The sequence below is a fragment of the Tachysurus fulvidraco genome, chromosome 13, assembly GCF_022655615.1.
Source record: "Tachysurus fulvidraco isolate hzauxx_2018 chromosome 13, HZAU_PFXX_2.0, whole genome shotgun sequence".
In the NCBI taxonomy this organism is placed as follows: domain Eukaryota; kingdom Metazoa; phylum Chordata; class Actinopteri; order Siluriformes; family Bagridae; genus Tachysurus; species Tachysurus fulvidraco.
Window position 1 is genome coordinate 12,273,231 of NC_062530.1, and position 15,391 is coordinate 12,288,621.

General features: G+C 38.3%; 1 protein-coding gene across 4 annotated transcripts in view; it reads right to left on the reverse strand.

Moving 5' to 3' along the window:
• rasgrf1 (Ras protein specific guanine nucleotide releasing factor 1) overlaps positions 1-15,391 on the reverse strand; it is a 206,352-nt gene that overhangs the window by 118,175 nt on the left and 72,786 nt on the right. For all 4 annotated transcript variants that reach the window (XM_047822463.1, XM_027174727.2, XM_047822462.1 and 1 more), the window contains exon 4: positions 3,075-3,167. In XM_047822463.1, coding sequence (XP_047678419.1) covers positions 3,075-3,167 — 93 coding nt within the window. The remainder of the gene's footprint in view (positions 1-3,074; positions 3,168-15,391) is intronic.

Here is a 15,391-nt window from a genome sequence, read left to right on the forward strand (position 1 = left end):
ACTGTCCTGGTCAAAATGCAACATAACAAGCCCAAACCATGATGTTTCACAGATTCAAACGCAGATTTTCTCCAAACATTATGCATCTCATTTAATCCAAAAAGTTCTATTTTGGTTTCAAAAAAGTTCACAAAACATTTTTCCAATAGTTTCTGTCTTGTCCACGTGATCTTTAGAAACATCAGATGGGCAGCAATGTTCTTTTTGTAAAATAGTGGTTTTCTCCTTGCAACTCTGCCATCTACTCCAAGGTTTTCAGTGCTCTGCTAATGATGGACTCATGAACAAAGCTTTAGTTCCTTAGAGATTTTTCTGGGTTCTTTTGTGACTTCACAGACAATTATACACCGTGCTTAAAGTGATCTTTGTTAGTCGACTGGTCCTGCGGAGGGCAGCAATGTTCTTAAATTTCCCCCATTTGTACAAATCTGACTGTGGGTTTGTGTACTCCATATTCTTTAGAGTTTTGTTACCTTTTCCAACCTAATGAGCAACAACTCTTTTTCTGTCCCCAGAAATCTCCAATGATCATACCATGATATACTTCCACAAACACATGGAGTTTTATATTTTATAGATATTTTATAGATCCCTGTTCTTTGAAGAAAACAGTGTAATCACTGCCAATGATTGAGGTTCACATACTGTACTGTTCACACTTACAGGTATGTAATATTGGATCATTGTCTTGAATAGATAAATTACCAAGTATAATATTTTTGTATCCTTTGTTTGATATCACTTGGTCTACTTTTAGAAGTTCTGAAAAAAAAATTTTTGGTTATAATTTTTGGAGAAATATAAGAAATTCTAATGGTTTCACAAACTTCCAAGCACCACTGTATGAATCATATGGATTGCTGTACCCAGCATGCCCCTGTGTATGCCAAGCATACACCCTGTGTACAGGCAAGATGACAGCAACTTGATCAACATTGTATATCATTAGGGAAACACAGGATGGCAGATGTCAACTCATGAAAAGCTAACCAGAGAGTAAAACTGTCTAAACAGTTAGTGTCTCACTTGCCCAGTCCTATTGCACAGTGCCTGAGGAAAAAATTCACAGTGCTTCATCTTTTTCCAGATTTTGTTATGTTACAACCTTATTCCAAAATGGATTAAATACATTAATGACACCATATCATGACAATGTGAAAGAAATTTGTTCTTTGCAAATTTATCGAAAATAAAAGAACGAAAAAAACCACATGTACAGTCATATGCAGAAGTTTAGGAACCTCCGACAATTTCCATGATATTTATTTATAAATATTTGGGTGTGTGGATCAGCAATTTCATTTTGATCTATCAAAAAACTGAAGGACACAGACATGAATATCATTGAACATCTGTGGGGTGATTTGAAGCGGGCTGTCCATGTTCGGCAACCATAAAACCTAAACCTGAACTGGAGATGTTTTGTAAGGAGGAATGGTCCAAAGTACATTCATCCAGACACACATTACAGGCCATAGGAAGCATCTAGAGGCTGTTGTTTCTACTAAAGGAGGCTCTACTAAATATTGATGTGATTTTTCTGTTGGGGTGCCCAAATTTATGCCCCTGTCTAATTTAGTTTTGATGCATATTGCACATTTTCTGTTAATCCAATAAAAATCATTTCACTACTGAAATATTACTGTGTCCTTCAGTTATTTGATAGATCAAAATGAAATTGCTGATCCAAACACCCAAATATTTATAAATAAAAATCTTGGAAATTATCAGGGTTTCCTAAACTTTTGCACACGACTGTACATAAGTATTCACAGCCATTGCCATGCCACTCAAAATTGAGCTCAGTTGCATCCTGTTTCCACTGACCATCCTTGAGGTGTTTCTACAATTTTATTGGAGTCCACCTGTGATAAATTCACTTGATTGGACATGATTTGGAAGGCACACACCTGTCTATATCAAGTCCTACAGTTAACAGTGCATGTCAGAGCACAAAGTAAGCCATGAAGTCCAAGGAATTGCCTGTTGACCACCAAGACAGGATTGTAACGAGGCACAGATCTGCGGAAGGGTACAGAAAAATCTCTGCAGCATTGCATGTCCCAACGAGCACAGTGGAATCCATCATCCATAAATGAATGAAGTTTGGAAGTACCAGAACACCCTAGAGAGGGTCGCCCAGCCAAACAGGCCTGTAAGGTAGAGAGGCCAGACCGAAACCACTACTCGGTAAAAAGCTTTTATTTTTTTAACTTTGCAAAGAGTTCTTCTTTCGCATTGTCATTATAGAGTATTGTTAGTGGAATTTTAAAGAAAATAAAGAATTTATTCTATTTTGGAATAAGGTTGTAACATAAAATGTGGAAAAAGTGAAGAGCTGTGAATACTTTCTGAATGCACTGTATCATCAAGAAATCAACAGGAAATCTTTTGAAAATATAAAAATAATAATTCTGCTCAAGAAGCACTGCACTGCTATTACCTTTACATCAGTTCTATGAAAGTCATTTCCACATATTTCCATTCAGTCTATTTTTGGGACCTAATGACATTGTGGCATAGGTGATCCAGGAGATTCTTAACACTTATGGCAATGAGAAATGCTGAAACAGAATTTAATAATGAATCTATGTGTGTAATTGTTGATCAAGAACACTTGATGACTGACAGGGTTTCTTTGTCATTCAAAACTAGCACAGAGCCATCAGGAATGTGAAGAAAAGGCTGCATGGAAAAGTGGCCATATTTATGGCCAAAGATCAAGTCATATGGTAATTTTGTGATGCGGTTAAAGGCCTCATCATGTTTAGAAGAAGGTACACAGGTCATTCTTACCACCCTAGGCAGTTTTCTGATTCTCACCAAAGAAATGTCTTCAACTAAAATATATAACAATACAAACAGCAAAGTTTGCATTTTGTTATTGTACATGACCAATTTCCTACCCTTTCAGGTTGTAGACTTTTTTTAGGTTTAGCTTGCTATGATTGCTTTTTGAGTTATTGGTAACTAAGGATTGAAAGTAAAAAATATGAAGTTTGCATGTGACTATATCTCTCATACGACCCTTGAAAATTTGTGTTATACAAAAAAAGGTGGTCAAAAAACCTTACCTTCTTGATTTTCTTGATTTCAGAGTCTTCTTCGCTGGGGGCAATAATGGGGTTGGACTGGATCTTCTCGTTGTCTTTAAGCATTCCAGCAATCTGCCAAAGCAAATAACAGAGTAACCATGCAGCCATAAAAATGACATATATTTTTCACTCCTCTTACATGGCTAAATGCACTTATTTATTGGTATGTGAGTCACAGGTCTTAAACTATTTAATAAAAGACATTTTCAGAAAAATCATATTTCTTTTAACATACTTTAATACATTCCCAATCTTCTTTATTATGAATATATGCACACCTCCATATTCATGAAATGATCTTATTTGATGTAAGCTGACTTTATATACTGTGCTGGTGTCACATTATTGCCATTATTGCTATGAGAACACCATGATACATATCATCAGTCAGATCCAGGTCAAGAGCTTCAGATAATGTTCACATCCTACTTGGACTGTGGCATGGTTTTTGGGGCTGGTTTATGTACAGTATATAAGAATCTGCTAATTCCCTGGGATTTTCAAGTCGACTCTACAATTTTCCGAGAGTATAACAAAAAAAAAAAAAAATAGAAAAAACAACAACAAAAAAAAAACATCCAGTGACAGCTGACAGGATAACTCAAATAGGTATCTACAATTGACAGTGTCAGTTTTCAGAAGTCAGAGTCATGTAAACAGGAGGTTTGTAGGCACTGGAGAGCAAGAGACTGGGTAAAATGAGTTCATGTTTAGTGGTCCAGTGCGATTCTCATGCAATACCATACATCCAGCAATGGCAAATAAGAGCTGAAGACAAAGACACTTACTGGTGGTTTTGAAAAGGGTATGGAATTTATTGCTGCCTTCATGTATAATGATAAATACATGTTAAGCTCTTGTAGTAACATTAAGAGTATCTCTTGAAGAAAAAAATGAAAAGTTGTCTTAACAACATGAAATGCATAGTGTCAGATAACAGTGCCAGAGTAAAAGACTGAAAAATGCACTACAGTGCACTACAGGACAGATACATGAAATAGTGCTGACCAGTGTACAGTCTGTATTGACCTTTGTGCAAATAAGACAATTTGTAAACATATGTAAACATATAATAGCATATAATAACTTCTGTATGAAATGTGCAAAATGATTGTGATTATTACCAATTAATCCAAGCAAAAGTGTCTGGTAATAAATATATAAAAAAATGGATTAATAAGTATTAACCACTTCCATATACATATCACATATGCAAAAAGAATCACTCCTGGGTAGCCACCAATATATTTAAGTAAAAGAAATTTATGGACAACCTGGATTTCCACCAACATACCTGCAGTTGGTGTTTGCTGGAAACCAAACAGCGTGTGCAAAGTAACCATTAGTTAGCAGTCATTGGAACTTGTAATTCAACTAATTGTGAGCTGCTGCCCTCAGTAGAAATTATAACTAACAATGAAACTGGCCCAACCTCTTAGCCCCTTCTGCCACTTGGTACCTGCCCAAGACAGAAGGTGTAATCAGTTTAAAGGAAGTGATGTAATGCTTCAGGCCCAATGGGGGACTGTAAGAAATAACAGATTGTCTGCACCCAGATTTCACTCCAAATACACGTGAGGACATCACTCACCTATTTACATGGCCCTCATGATTGCCATCAGACTTTTAATGATATTAATTGATTTATGTTGAACCATTGCTTAAAAGGTTACCTTTTTTAGTTTAGTGGTGCTTGTAAACTGAAACTCTGTATGGCCACACATTGAGCTGTTTAATACCTACTGCTGACACAGGATGGGATCTCTTTGAGTTAGCAATGCTATTGTATTTAGAGATGGTACACAAACATTGTCACAGCAAAATGAGTGAGTGGATCACTTTGGTTAATCAAAGCAGATTTGAAACTGACATCATTATTAGTGATGTCAGGTTTGTCACTAAAAGTTTTAAATGTTTTCAATAATCGTTCAATAAATAGAATAATTAATGTGCTTGCTAAAGCACATTCTTATTCTCTTGCATACTTATTATTATTATTATTATTATTATTATTATTATTATTATTATTATTATTATTATTATTATTATTAATGTGCTTGCTAAAGCACATTCTTATTCTCTTGCATACTTATTATTATTATTATTATTATTATTATTATTATTATTATTATTATTATTATTATTATTATTATTATTATTAATGTGCTACCAAAGCACATTCTTATTCTCTTGCATACTTCTTCGTCTTCTTCTTCTTCTTCTTCTTCTTCTGGACACTTTTTCGGCGCGTAACTTGTCCCGCAACTTTTGTCCTAGACCCATAAATGAGGTGTCAAATCGACCGGCTCATTAAGGAGAGGTGTGCTATAGTTTTTATAAGCGATCAGAATTCCAGAATTCCCAGTATGGAAGCTCAAAGCGGTGTTTTTTCCCCATAGACTTGAATGGGGAATCTCTCTGTAGATGTGCTAACATCCAAAAGAGGGCAGCAGACACCAGTGAATCTGTGTAAAGGTCTTTAAAGCTTGTTGCTATATTTCACAGCTGTTAGAATTGGTGAGCTTTAGTTTCATTTCATATATATATGTTGTGGGATCGCCCCCTATTTTCATGATTTTCGTTTGATTCGTTAGGCCCTGGACTGCAAATCTGACGCCTCAGTGTAGTTTTATAAGCCTCCTAGGACAAGTGAGAGCCGAAACAAAGGACGGAAGTGAACTGCTGTTTACAGTTTCGGTCAGAAATGCATTTTGGATTAAAAGGCATACATATTCCAGTTCCTTAGACTCTTGGGGATTTTTTACAAGCATTTGTTTTGGAAAATAAAGTGAGAGCCAAAAACAAAGGACGGAAGTGGATTGTTGTTTACACATTTCTGTCAGAAACGCGTTTTGGATTAAAGTGTTTTGGATTAAAAGGCTTACATATTCCAGTTCCTTAGACTCTTGGGGATTTTTTACAAGCATTTGTTTTGGAAAATATTACCCTAGTGAAGAAAGGGAAGCGCCGCCTATTTCAGATGACTATCAACTTGGATTAAATTAGTATGATGGCTATAAATCATATTATGCTTTGTGTGTGGGCTTAATAAAATCCCGAGAGTCTATGCTTTCAAACAATATAACATTTAACCGTGTATTTAGAGGATTTAATGCTTAAAACGAGTGGTGGCGTGCCGTGCACAGTACGGCAGTCACATATGTTGTTGTTTCTGCCATTTGTATAACTTTTTGTTGTTTTCAACTATCAGTGTAGTTTTTATAATTTTTTATTTCACTTTAAACTAATGTCCTTTTAAGAGCAGCAACGGCTCTTTTAAGAGCCACCCATTTATTCAAATTAAGCTCATTTTTTCTTTGTCTCCTCACATTACATAATTATTTTTTAAACATACGACACATGTATATCACAAAGAATGATAAGAATGACTTTAATATAATAAAGCTTGGGTACTGTTAGACTCGCCATTCTTTACATTAGTGAATTAATACATAAAACCGCAAAGACTTTCTCATGTTCCTGAATGGAGTAGGCGATTCTGTTTAGCATGCAAGAGTTTTGCGGTTCGAATCCATCCTTGGACAGTATTTATTTTTTCTAACAATTTATAATAAAGGTTCATTAGTTGACATTAGTTACCACATTACTTAACATGAACTAATAATGAACTGCATTTCTACAGCATTTATTAATTTTGTTCATGTTAATTTCAACATTTACTAATACATTATTAACACCGAGTTAACATAAGTTAATATACTGTGAACTAACATGAACAAAGAATAAACTTTATTTTAACAAAGATTACAACATACAATAATTTATTGCTCATGGTTAGTAAATGTTAGTTAATACATTAAATTTGAACTAATGATCCTTATTTTAATGTGATTACATTTTTTCCCAGTAAAATCACTGATCGATGCTTTAGTTCAAAATCTTCATAGCGCTTGTTTCAGGAAAAGATAAATGGATTTTCAGGTGTGCTCTTTTGTTGCAGGTGAGAAACTAGTCTGCAAATATAACCATAGTAACTGTGCAGCCATACCCTAGCAACCATGTAGTGCACCTTACGAACCATATTGCAATATAAAGAAGCCATATCTCAGTTACACAACATAAAACACTCAGCACGCTGATGGGAACTGATGTCACGTGTAGCCCCGCCCCCAAAATAAGCTAAATCAAAAATTTAGCACAACATGGACATGTGACATATCAAAACACTCAGCACGATGAGGGGAACTTGCCACGTGCAAGCACATTCACATTTTCTTTAGGAAATGTATCGTTCTAGTTATTATTATTCTTCTTCCGGACACTTTTTCAGCACGTAACTTGTCCCGCAGCTTTTTTCCCAGACCCATGGATGAGGTGTCAAATTGACCGGCTCATTAAGGAGAGGTGTGCTATCTCTTTTATAAGCGATCGGAATTCCGGAATTCCCGGTACGGAAGCTCAAAGGGTGTTTTTTCCCCATAGACTTGAATGGGGAACTCTTAATTCTCTCTGTAGATGTGCTAACATCCAACAGAGGGCAGCAGACACCAGTGAATTGGACATGTCATATATCAAAACACACAACACGATGAGGGGAACTGACGTCACGTGTAGCCCCGCCCCCAAAATTAGCGAAATAAAAAATTTAGCACAACATGGACATGTGACATATCAAAACACTGATGAGGGGAACTTGTCACGTGCAAGCACATTCACATTTTCTTTAGGAAATGTACCATTCTAGTTTCTACTGTTGCTGTATATTGCACAAAACAAAATATTACACAATATTGTTATTTGCACTACCATGGACCTCTCACACTTTATGTACATAACGGCCCAGTCATATATTCTGTATTCATATTTAATATACTGTCTATATTGTATCACAACATCTGCATTTTCTTGTATAGTCTGTATTATCTTGTCTTGTTTAGTATAATGTTATTCATGTCTGTACTTTTGAGAGTCACAAACAGCTGGAACTAAATTCCTTGTGTGTCAACACACTTGGCCAATAAACCTGATTCTGATTAACAAAACACATGCATAATGTGTGTGTAATCGGCCTCAGCAAAAGGAAAAATCTGGCATGCCAACCAGAACAGAGGGTGCAAACACCGACCACCCTCATAAATCATGTAGTAGATGACCAAAGGAACCCACTGAGTTTTGGAAAGAAGTGTTTCAGCACTAGAAACATGGCCCCCATCTTCAGATGAACTGTGTGCTATGAAAGACAGGAGCCCTTCCAAATACCATGGGAAAGGTGGTAGAAGCATGAGTGGGCATGGCTGATCACCAAAATCACCACAGGTGGCCAGGCAGGCATCAATGGAGATGGAACATCACTAGAAAGCCTAGCCGTCTGGCATTAGGATTCCTTTCTGGCCTGCCTGGCAGAAAGGACCAAACCAAGTTCCTCTCTCGCATAACGGGCCTGCCCCTCTGGCTGGTCATCTACTAACCATATTTTTCCTGCCTCAGCAGGCCCGGCTGGGGACATTGGCAGCTCTTCGTTGCAGCTAGGAAAGTACAGGCCCTTCAAAGATATCTGGGCACCTAAAAGAAAGGTTTGCCCTTTACTTTGATCGCCATCACATTGATTCTCAGCAGACACACTCAGCAAACACTAGACCTGAGCCATGAGGGGCAGATGCTTGGCTGGAGAAAGAGCAAAGTGGGAGTGAAGCTTACAGAGAGGAAATGTTTCACAGTTCCGCACATTCCTCTACCAAACAAACACCACAGAAAATGTGTAAGTGACCCCTTGTAATGTAGCGGGGGCAAAGATGCATGCACTTTCGAAACTGTTTCCTTGCCATCTTTTCTAATCTTTTATAGAAGAACTGGGCAACAGTCCAGTTCCTCTTCTCCTTAGCCCAGCTAAGACACCTCTGACATTGACTGTGGTTCAGGAGAGCCAAATTCATTGACGCATCTGTGTGTGGTGGCTCTTGATGCCTTGAACCCAGCCTCAGACCATTCTTTGTGAAGCTCCCACAAATTCTTGAATCTATTTTGCTTGACAAGCCTGTCAATGCTGCGGTTCTCTCGATTGGTTGTGCATCTTTTTGTTTCACACTTTTTCTTTTTGTTTCACACTTTCTGTTACCGTGCTTAGATACAGCACTCTGTGAACAGCCAGCATCCTTGGCAATGAATGTTTGTGGGTTACACTTCTTGTGAAGGGTGTCAATATAACTGTAAGATCAGAAGTCTTCCCCATGATTGTGTAGCCCAATTAACCAAATTGAGAGACCATTTTGATGGCTCATAAAACCTTTGCAGGTGTTTTGAGCTGATTAGCTGATTGGCATGTCACTATATTCAATTTATTTTTTTTGATATATATATATATATATATATATATATATATATATATATATATATATATATATATATATATATAGTATCTCACAGAAGTGAGTACACCCCTCATATTTTTATAAATATTTAATTAGATCTTTGCTACAATGTAACGTAGTGAGTGTACAGCATGTGCAACAATGTAAATTTGCTGTCCCCTCAAAATAACTCAACACACAGCCATTAATGTCTAAAGCGCTGGCCACAAAAGTGAGTGCCCAAACTGCCAATATTTTGTGTGGCCACCATTATTTTCCAGAACTGCCTTAAGCCTTTTGGGCAAAGAGTTCAACAGAGGTTGCCACTGGAGTCCTCTTCCTCTCCTCCAAGACAACATCATAGAGCTGGTAGATGTTAGAGACCTTGCGCTCCTCCCTTCCATTTGAGGATGCCACACAGATGCTCAATAGGGTTTAGGTCTGGAGCCATGCTTGGCCAGTCCATCACCTTTACCCTCAGCTTCTTTAGCAAGGCAGTGGTTGTCTTGGAGGTGTGTTTGGGGTCATACTCATGTTGGAATACTGCCCTGCGGCCCAGTCTCCAAAGGAAGGGAATCATGCTCTGCTTCAGTATGTCACAGTACATGTTGACATTCATGGTTTCCTTAATGACATGCAGACCAATCTGATGCAGTGTGTGGTGTAAGGTTTGTGCACTGACAGGCACATGATTGGTTCCCGGCGCGAGATCTGAGCTGATTAGCTGCGCATCATCGCGTCCTCTCCCAACTTCTTCCCTTGTTGTATCTTGCCACTCTCGTTCACGCTGTGAACTGTGTCTCACGTATTGTGTTCGAAATTAACTTTTTGTTAAGCCCTTACAATGCCTCCTAAGTGCTGTGCCCCTGCGAAAGATTCCTCTAGTGAGCCCAAGAGGAAGAGGAAGATGATGACCATCAGTGAAAAGGTCAAAGTTAGGGCCAATCCTACTTCACGTATTTTCACCTATCGCGAGGGGTTCTGGTCCCCATTAACCATGATAAACGAGGGATCACTGTAGTCTAGTGTTTTGTTCTTAGCCATTCTTCAGGCCGCAGGCCACCTTCACACAGGTAGCTGCCATTTTCCCCAGACCTCCATGCGGAGGTCTTGGGCACATCCATTTTCAGTGCGTCTTTTTCCCCCTGCTATTCAGCCATTTTGGGGCTTGAAAGTCATGGGAATCGGGCGATGCCTAGGACTGAAGAGACCTTCACCTACACCTACATCACCCACATGGAGGAAACTTGCCCTTCCAACCAAGCCTTGTAGAACTACTTCAGCCCTTGTGTGTAAGGTCTACACAACAGCAGGCCAAGCGGGTGCAACCCTGCACACCATGGCAGTTTTGCGGGCCTACCAGGCTGACCTGCTAACAGAGCTTGATGTTGGCAAGGGGTTGGGACCTCAGGTGGTAACTGAGCTCCACCAAGCCATCACCATAGGCCATCCAATTGCTGTGCTGGTTGCCACTGAGAGCCAATTGTGGCTCAATTTGATATTTGGTATTAAAGATAAGGATATGTCCTCTCTCCAAGATGCCCCTATTTCACCTCAGGGCTTGTTCGGCAATGCAGTGAGTACAGCCGCACACAACATCCTCCTAAAGAAAATAACCAGGGTGTGCATTCAGACATCTCTGTGTTGACCATCTTCCTGAAACACGTTCAGTTTTTCTGGCTCGACCTCATTAGCACTAATGTGATCCCACCTCCCGCGTGCGCGCCATTCATATGAAAACTACCTGAGCGGACAAGATCAACGCCCCCAAACAATGCTTATTTATATACTGTACTGTATACAGACTATTTGCAAGCAGATATTAAGAGCAACTTTATAGAAACGTCTCATAATTGGCGACTTTTATTTACCTTAAAATGTTAGTTCTTATTAAGCTGTATGCTGACTAATGTAATGTGAATATACAATATGTTATATGGCAATATCACTATTTAGAATATATTTTGACTAATGTTTATGCCTCAACTAGTCTTGTTTACATGACTATCTGTTCAGGTATAAATGTATCGATGTGGTGTTGATGAGCTGTAAATGTGCCCGGAGATATGTCATGTGTTAATGTTTAGCCATAAATATGTAATAATAATGGCCCGTTAACAAACAAATATACAGCGCATCTCTGTACCCAATTATCTTATCTCAGCTATGCTTAACTGCCTTAGGTATTGCTTTATAAGTTTGTTACTGTGGAAAATACATTATATTAATTATTAAAAACTTTTTGTAGGAATGTGTCTGCATCACCTTTACCTGCTACACATGCCGTTTCAGTTCTCAAAGCAACTGAGACTAATGTGTAAGTACAGTTTATTAAAGTGTCACTGCTACAGTAAAATACTGAGTAATAATTTTATTTTATATTTTATTTTTAGTTAAGAATTTTTCTAACCCTAACCATTTATTTATTTGCAGATTTAACACTGACAGTGATAATGCACCTGTTGCAAAGAGACTCAAGACCAACATCCACAATGAACAATGGCATGACGACATTTAACTCCAGTTTCAAAGATTCACAGTGTGTGATGGCTTACAAATTTATATCTTATTTTTTATATTGTAAAGTATTTTTAGATGCACACCAAACTGTACATTTACAACTGACATTTAGAATCATTCCATACAATAAAGCTTCTTGACTCTTGACTCTATTGTATTGTTCGTGTTTTTTTAACATTGGTAAAACAAAAGTCTTATTTTGTCAAGAAGTGAAGTGACATACGGCTAAGAATGGTGAACCATACTCAGAATTCGTTCTCTGCATTTGACCCATCCAAAGTGCACACACACACACAGCAGTGAACACACACAGTAAACACACACCCAGAGCAGTGGGCAGCCATTTATGCTGCGGCGCCCGGGGAGCAGTTGGGGGGTTCGGTGCCCTGCTCAATGGCACCTCAGTCGTGGCCGGCCCGAGACTCAAACCCAGTTATAAATAAAATCTTAAGTCTTTTGTACTTCATTGTACACTATGTTATTAAACTACAAGCAAAAGATTTTCTCTTTAAGTCTCCCCACATTCATTCTTTTGTCAACACAATCCAGACTAAGCAATTAGGGGGTTGGGCCTCCTCAGGTGTGAATCATCAATATTCATGACCATTGACCCTCCCTTGCATATTGCCTTTACACTACAAAAACTGTCTTACAAAAGTTAAATCAATGTATTGTTTCATGTGAATGAGTGGGTAAAATGTTTTTTACATTTTTTTGTAGCAAATGATTATTGTTTGTGAACAAATGTTTAGTATGTGTTTCTTGGCCTTATTTCAGCAACTTTTCTTTTTCTTTTTTTTACTAACCACGCATAAACATAATTTACTTAAAAATACAAACATGTACATACATTCATTTTACTTACATAATATTGTAGCCCAGTTTGTGCTGAATACAATGTTATGTGATATTAGCCATTAGTATGTTTTGAAGTAACTGAAAAAAGACCAAATGTAAGAGCATGTCAGAACCTCTGCCAGTGTCCCAAAATGGTCAGACTCCAGAGGGTTAAGAGGAACTTCTCTCAGTCCTGAAAAGGGGCCATAGAGCATGTGCCTAACCCAGAGTGGGACTCCAGCTTTTCCAGCTGATATTTCATTGTTTTCAAGAAGAACGGGGGCTGTGTCCGAATTTGGACCTGCGGTCTCTGAACTGTACTCTGAAGACTAACAAGTTTAAGATGCTTATGCTGTACTTCATTGTCCCCAGATGAGGTCCGAGGACTGGTTTGTGACGATCGACCTCAAAGACGCTTATTTGTATCTGACGCATACAGATGTAGCGGCTCAAAATTGTTCTTTTTCTATGTCTGGCTGACGTTAGTCAGGCATTCATCACATGTTTATCACACGGTTATCAGGCGGTTGTCATGAGCCCCTCTCTCTACAGGCAATCAAGGACGTGTGAATATTCTAATGTAGCCACCCCCATTTTTAGCTGTTATATTGCAATTCCAGGGCACAACCAGAAGATGGGGATTTGCTCACAAACACTTCGTGACCCTGACTTTACAGGTCAGAGACAACATTTTTTCAAGAGTATAGAAGCAGTTTTCTCTTTCACCTTTTACCTGTCAGTTAAAAGTCAGTTTTTATTACATATATATATATTAAAACATGCATCACCAAGCGTAACAACACTGCACTATTAGAGACATCAGTTTTGATAGGAATCCTCAGATTTGCAAAAGGTGAATACCAGAGTTTGCAGATTGAACTACAGTATCTGTCTGTGAGACGTGAGGGAGAGAACACCCCTTTGTCATGCTTACAGAGCTGGGTGTTATCAGCAATGTTCTCACCATCCTCCTTCTACTGTTCTGTCTTCTGGGAGAATGATGTGCCTTGAGAACAACTTTCAGAAAACTTCACCTGGATGACTAAGAATCTTCACAGACATATTATGCTTAAATTAAAAAAGAATGATTTTGGATCATTTATTACCATCAATCATTCTTAAAAATTTGATGCATTTTTACTTACCAAAATGAAAACTAAGACAAATATACTGTATGCCTAGAGCGTGATATGAACCGAGGACAAAATATTTTCAGGACATGCATCTAGGACCTGGACATGCATCTAGGACCCTCTTATTAAAGTATGTTGCAGGTCAAATTGACCTACAATTTTTTTAAAAAATAAACAAATCGTAAAATAAAAAAATGTAACATAAAATTGGTGAACATCACATATTTGCAACCCTCCCTACAGTCGTAGGGTTAAATGTCATATACTGTAGGACTTTTTTGATTGCAGCTGTGAGACATATTTAAATCTCACACTCTCCTATATTGTCTTGACATCAGCTATAAGGTGCAAAAATGCAGTTTTGTTATGACTTTTGATTGGAACAACATAACCTGTAACATTTTGTTCACAAACTACAACCTGGGCCAGGAGCTTCTAAAGAGAAAGTCCATGTTTGTCTTCACATACTGTTCAGAACAGCCAGTAACAACAAGGGAAAAACTTTATTCTCATAAGCACTTTGCACTAAAATGCTGAAAGCAGCACATGCGAGAACCAGTCAATATTATTGTGGTTGGCTGTTGTGTTCATTTTTTGGTTTAAAAACAATGCTCAAATAAAAGTTACTTTCATTTGTCTTGATTTTAAGTCACCGGATCAATTTGATAGACTCGTTTCCCAGCACTGTGACTTTCTACATGTATCGTAGAAAGATGTGGCTCAGCGCAATGAATAGTTCCCATTACTACATTGTAGATTTTACGATCGTTACATCTACATGTTAATGGCCTGGCATTGATACAATAGACAAGCCAGGCATTTGTTTGTGACGTAATGGCCACTTGGAATTTGTGTATTGGCGCACAGTGGCTTCACGATGTGTCTCTGTGCCCTGTGAAAGCTGGAATGCTGAATGAATTCTAACAATAGAAATGTAAAAAAGCCCTAAGATCGAAGACCATAAAAGATATTACAAAACCGAGCAGAGAGTTTATAGTGTACTGTAATGACTACAAAAAGTAAAGTGTAAAGTGAAAAATCAAGGGAGTGCAATAGAGACTGTGCAAGGATTTTAAATATCATAAAAATATAAATTTTTATATTTATATCCATGACAATGCGTAGGGGGCGTGAATAAGGCAGCTACTCATTAACTACGTCAGAGCGTGGGAACAAGACCATTGGAGCACTCCTGGTGGATGTCTGGCAGAATCACACAGTGATCATGCAGTAGCCAAACAGCAATTCTGAGCTGCTGCATCTGTAGGCATTCTGCCAGAGCACAGGAAGTTCCTCAGGTTAAACCCAGATAAGTGTGTGCTTTCTCCTTCTCAGAGAACCACCAACTACTGGAGGTAGTTTGGGGGTAGCACATCCGTCCCAGGTGGCTTCTATGTTGTCAGCAGGGATAGCTATTCGGCTGGACTGAGGCCGCTCTGTCACTGAGGCACAGAGGGTGCTCGGCCTCATATCAGCAGCAGCCAACATTATCCCTCTG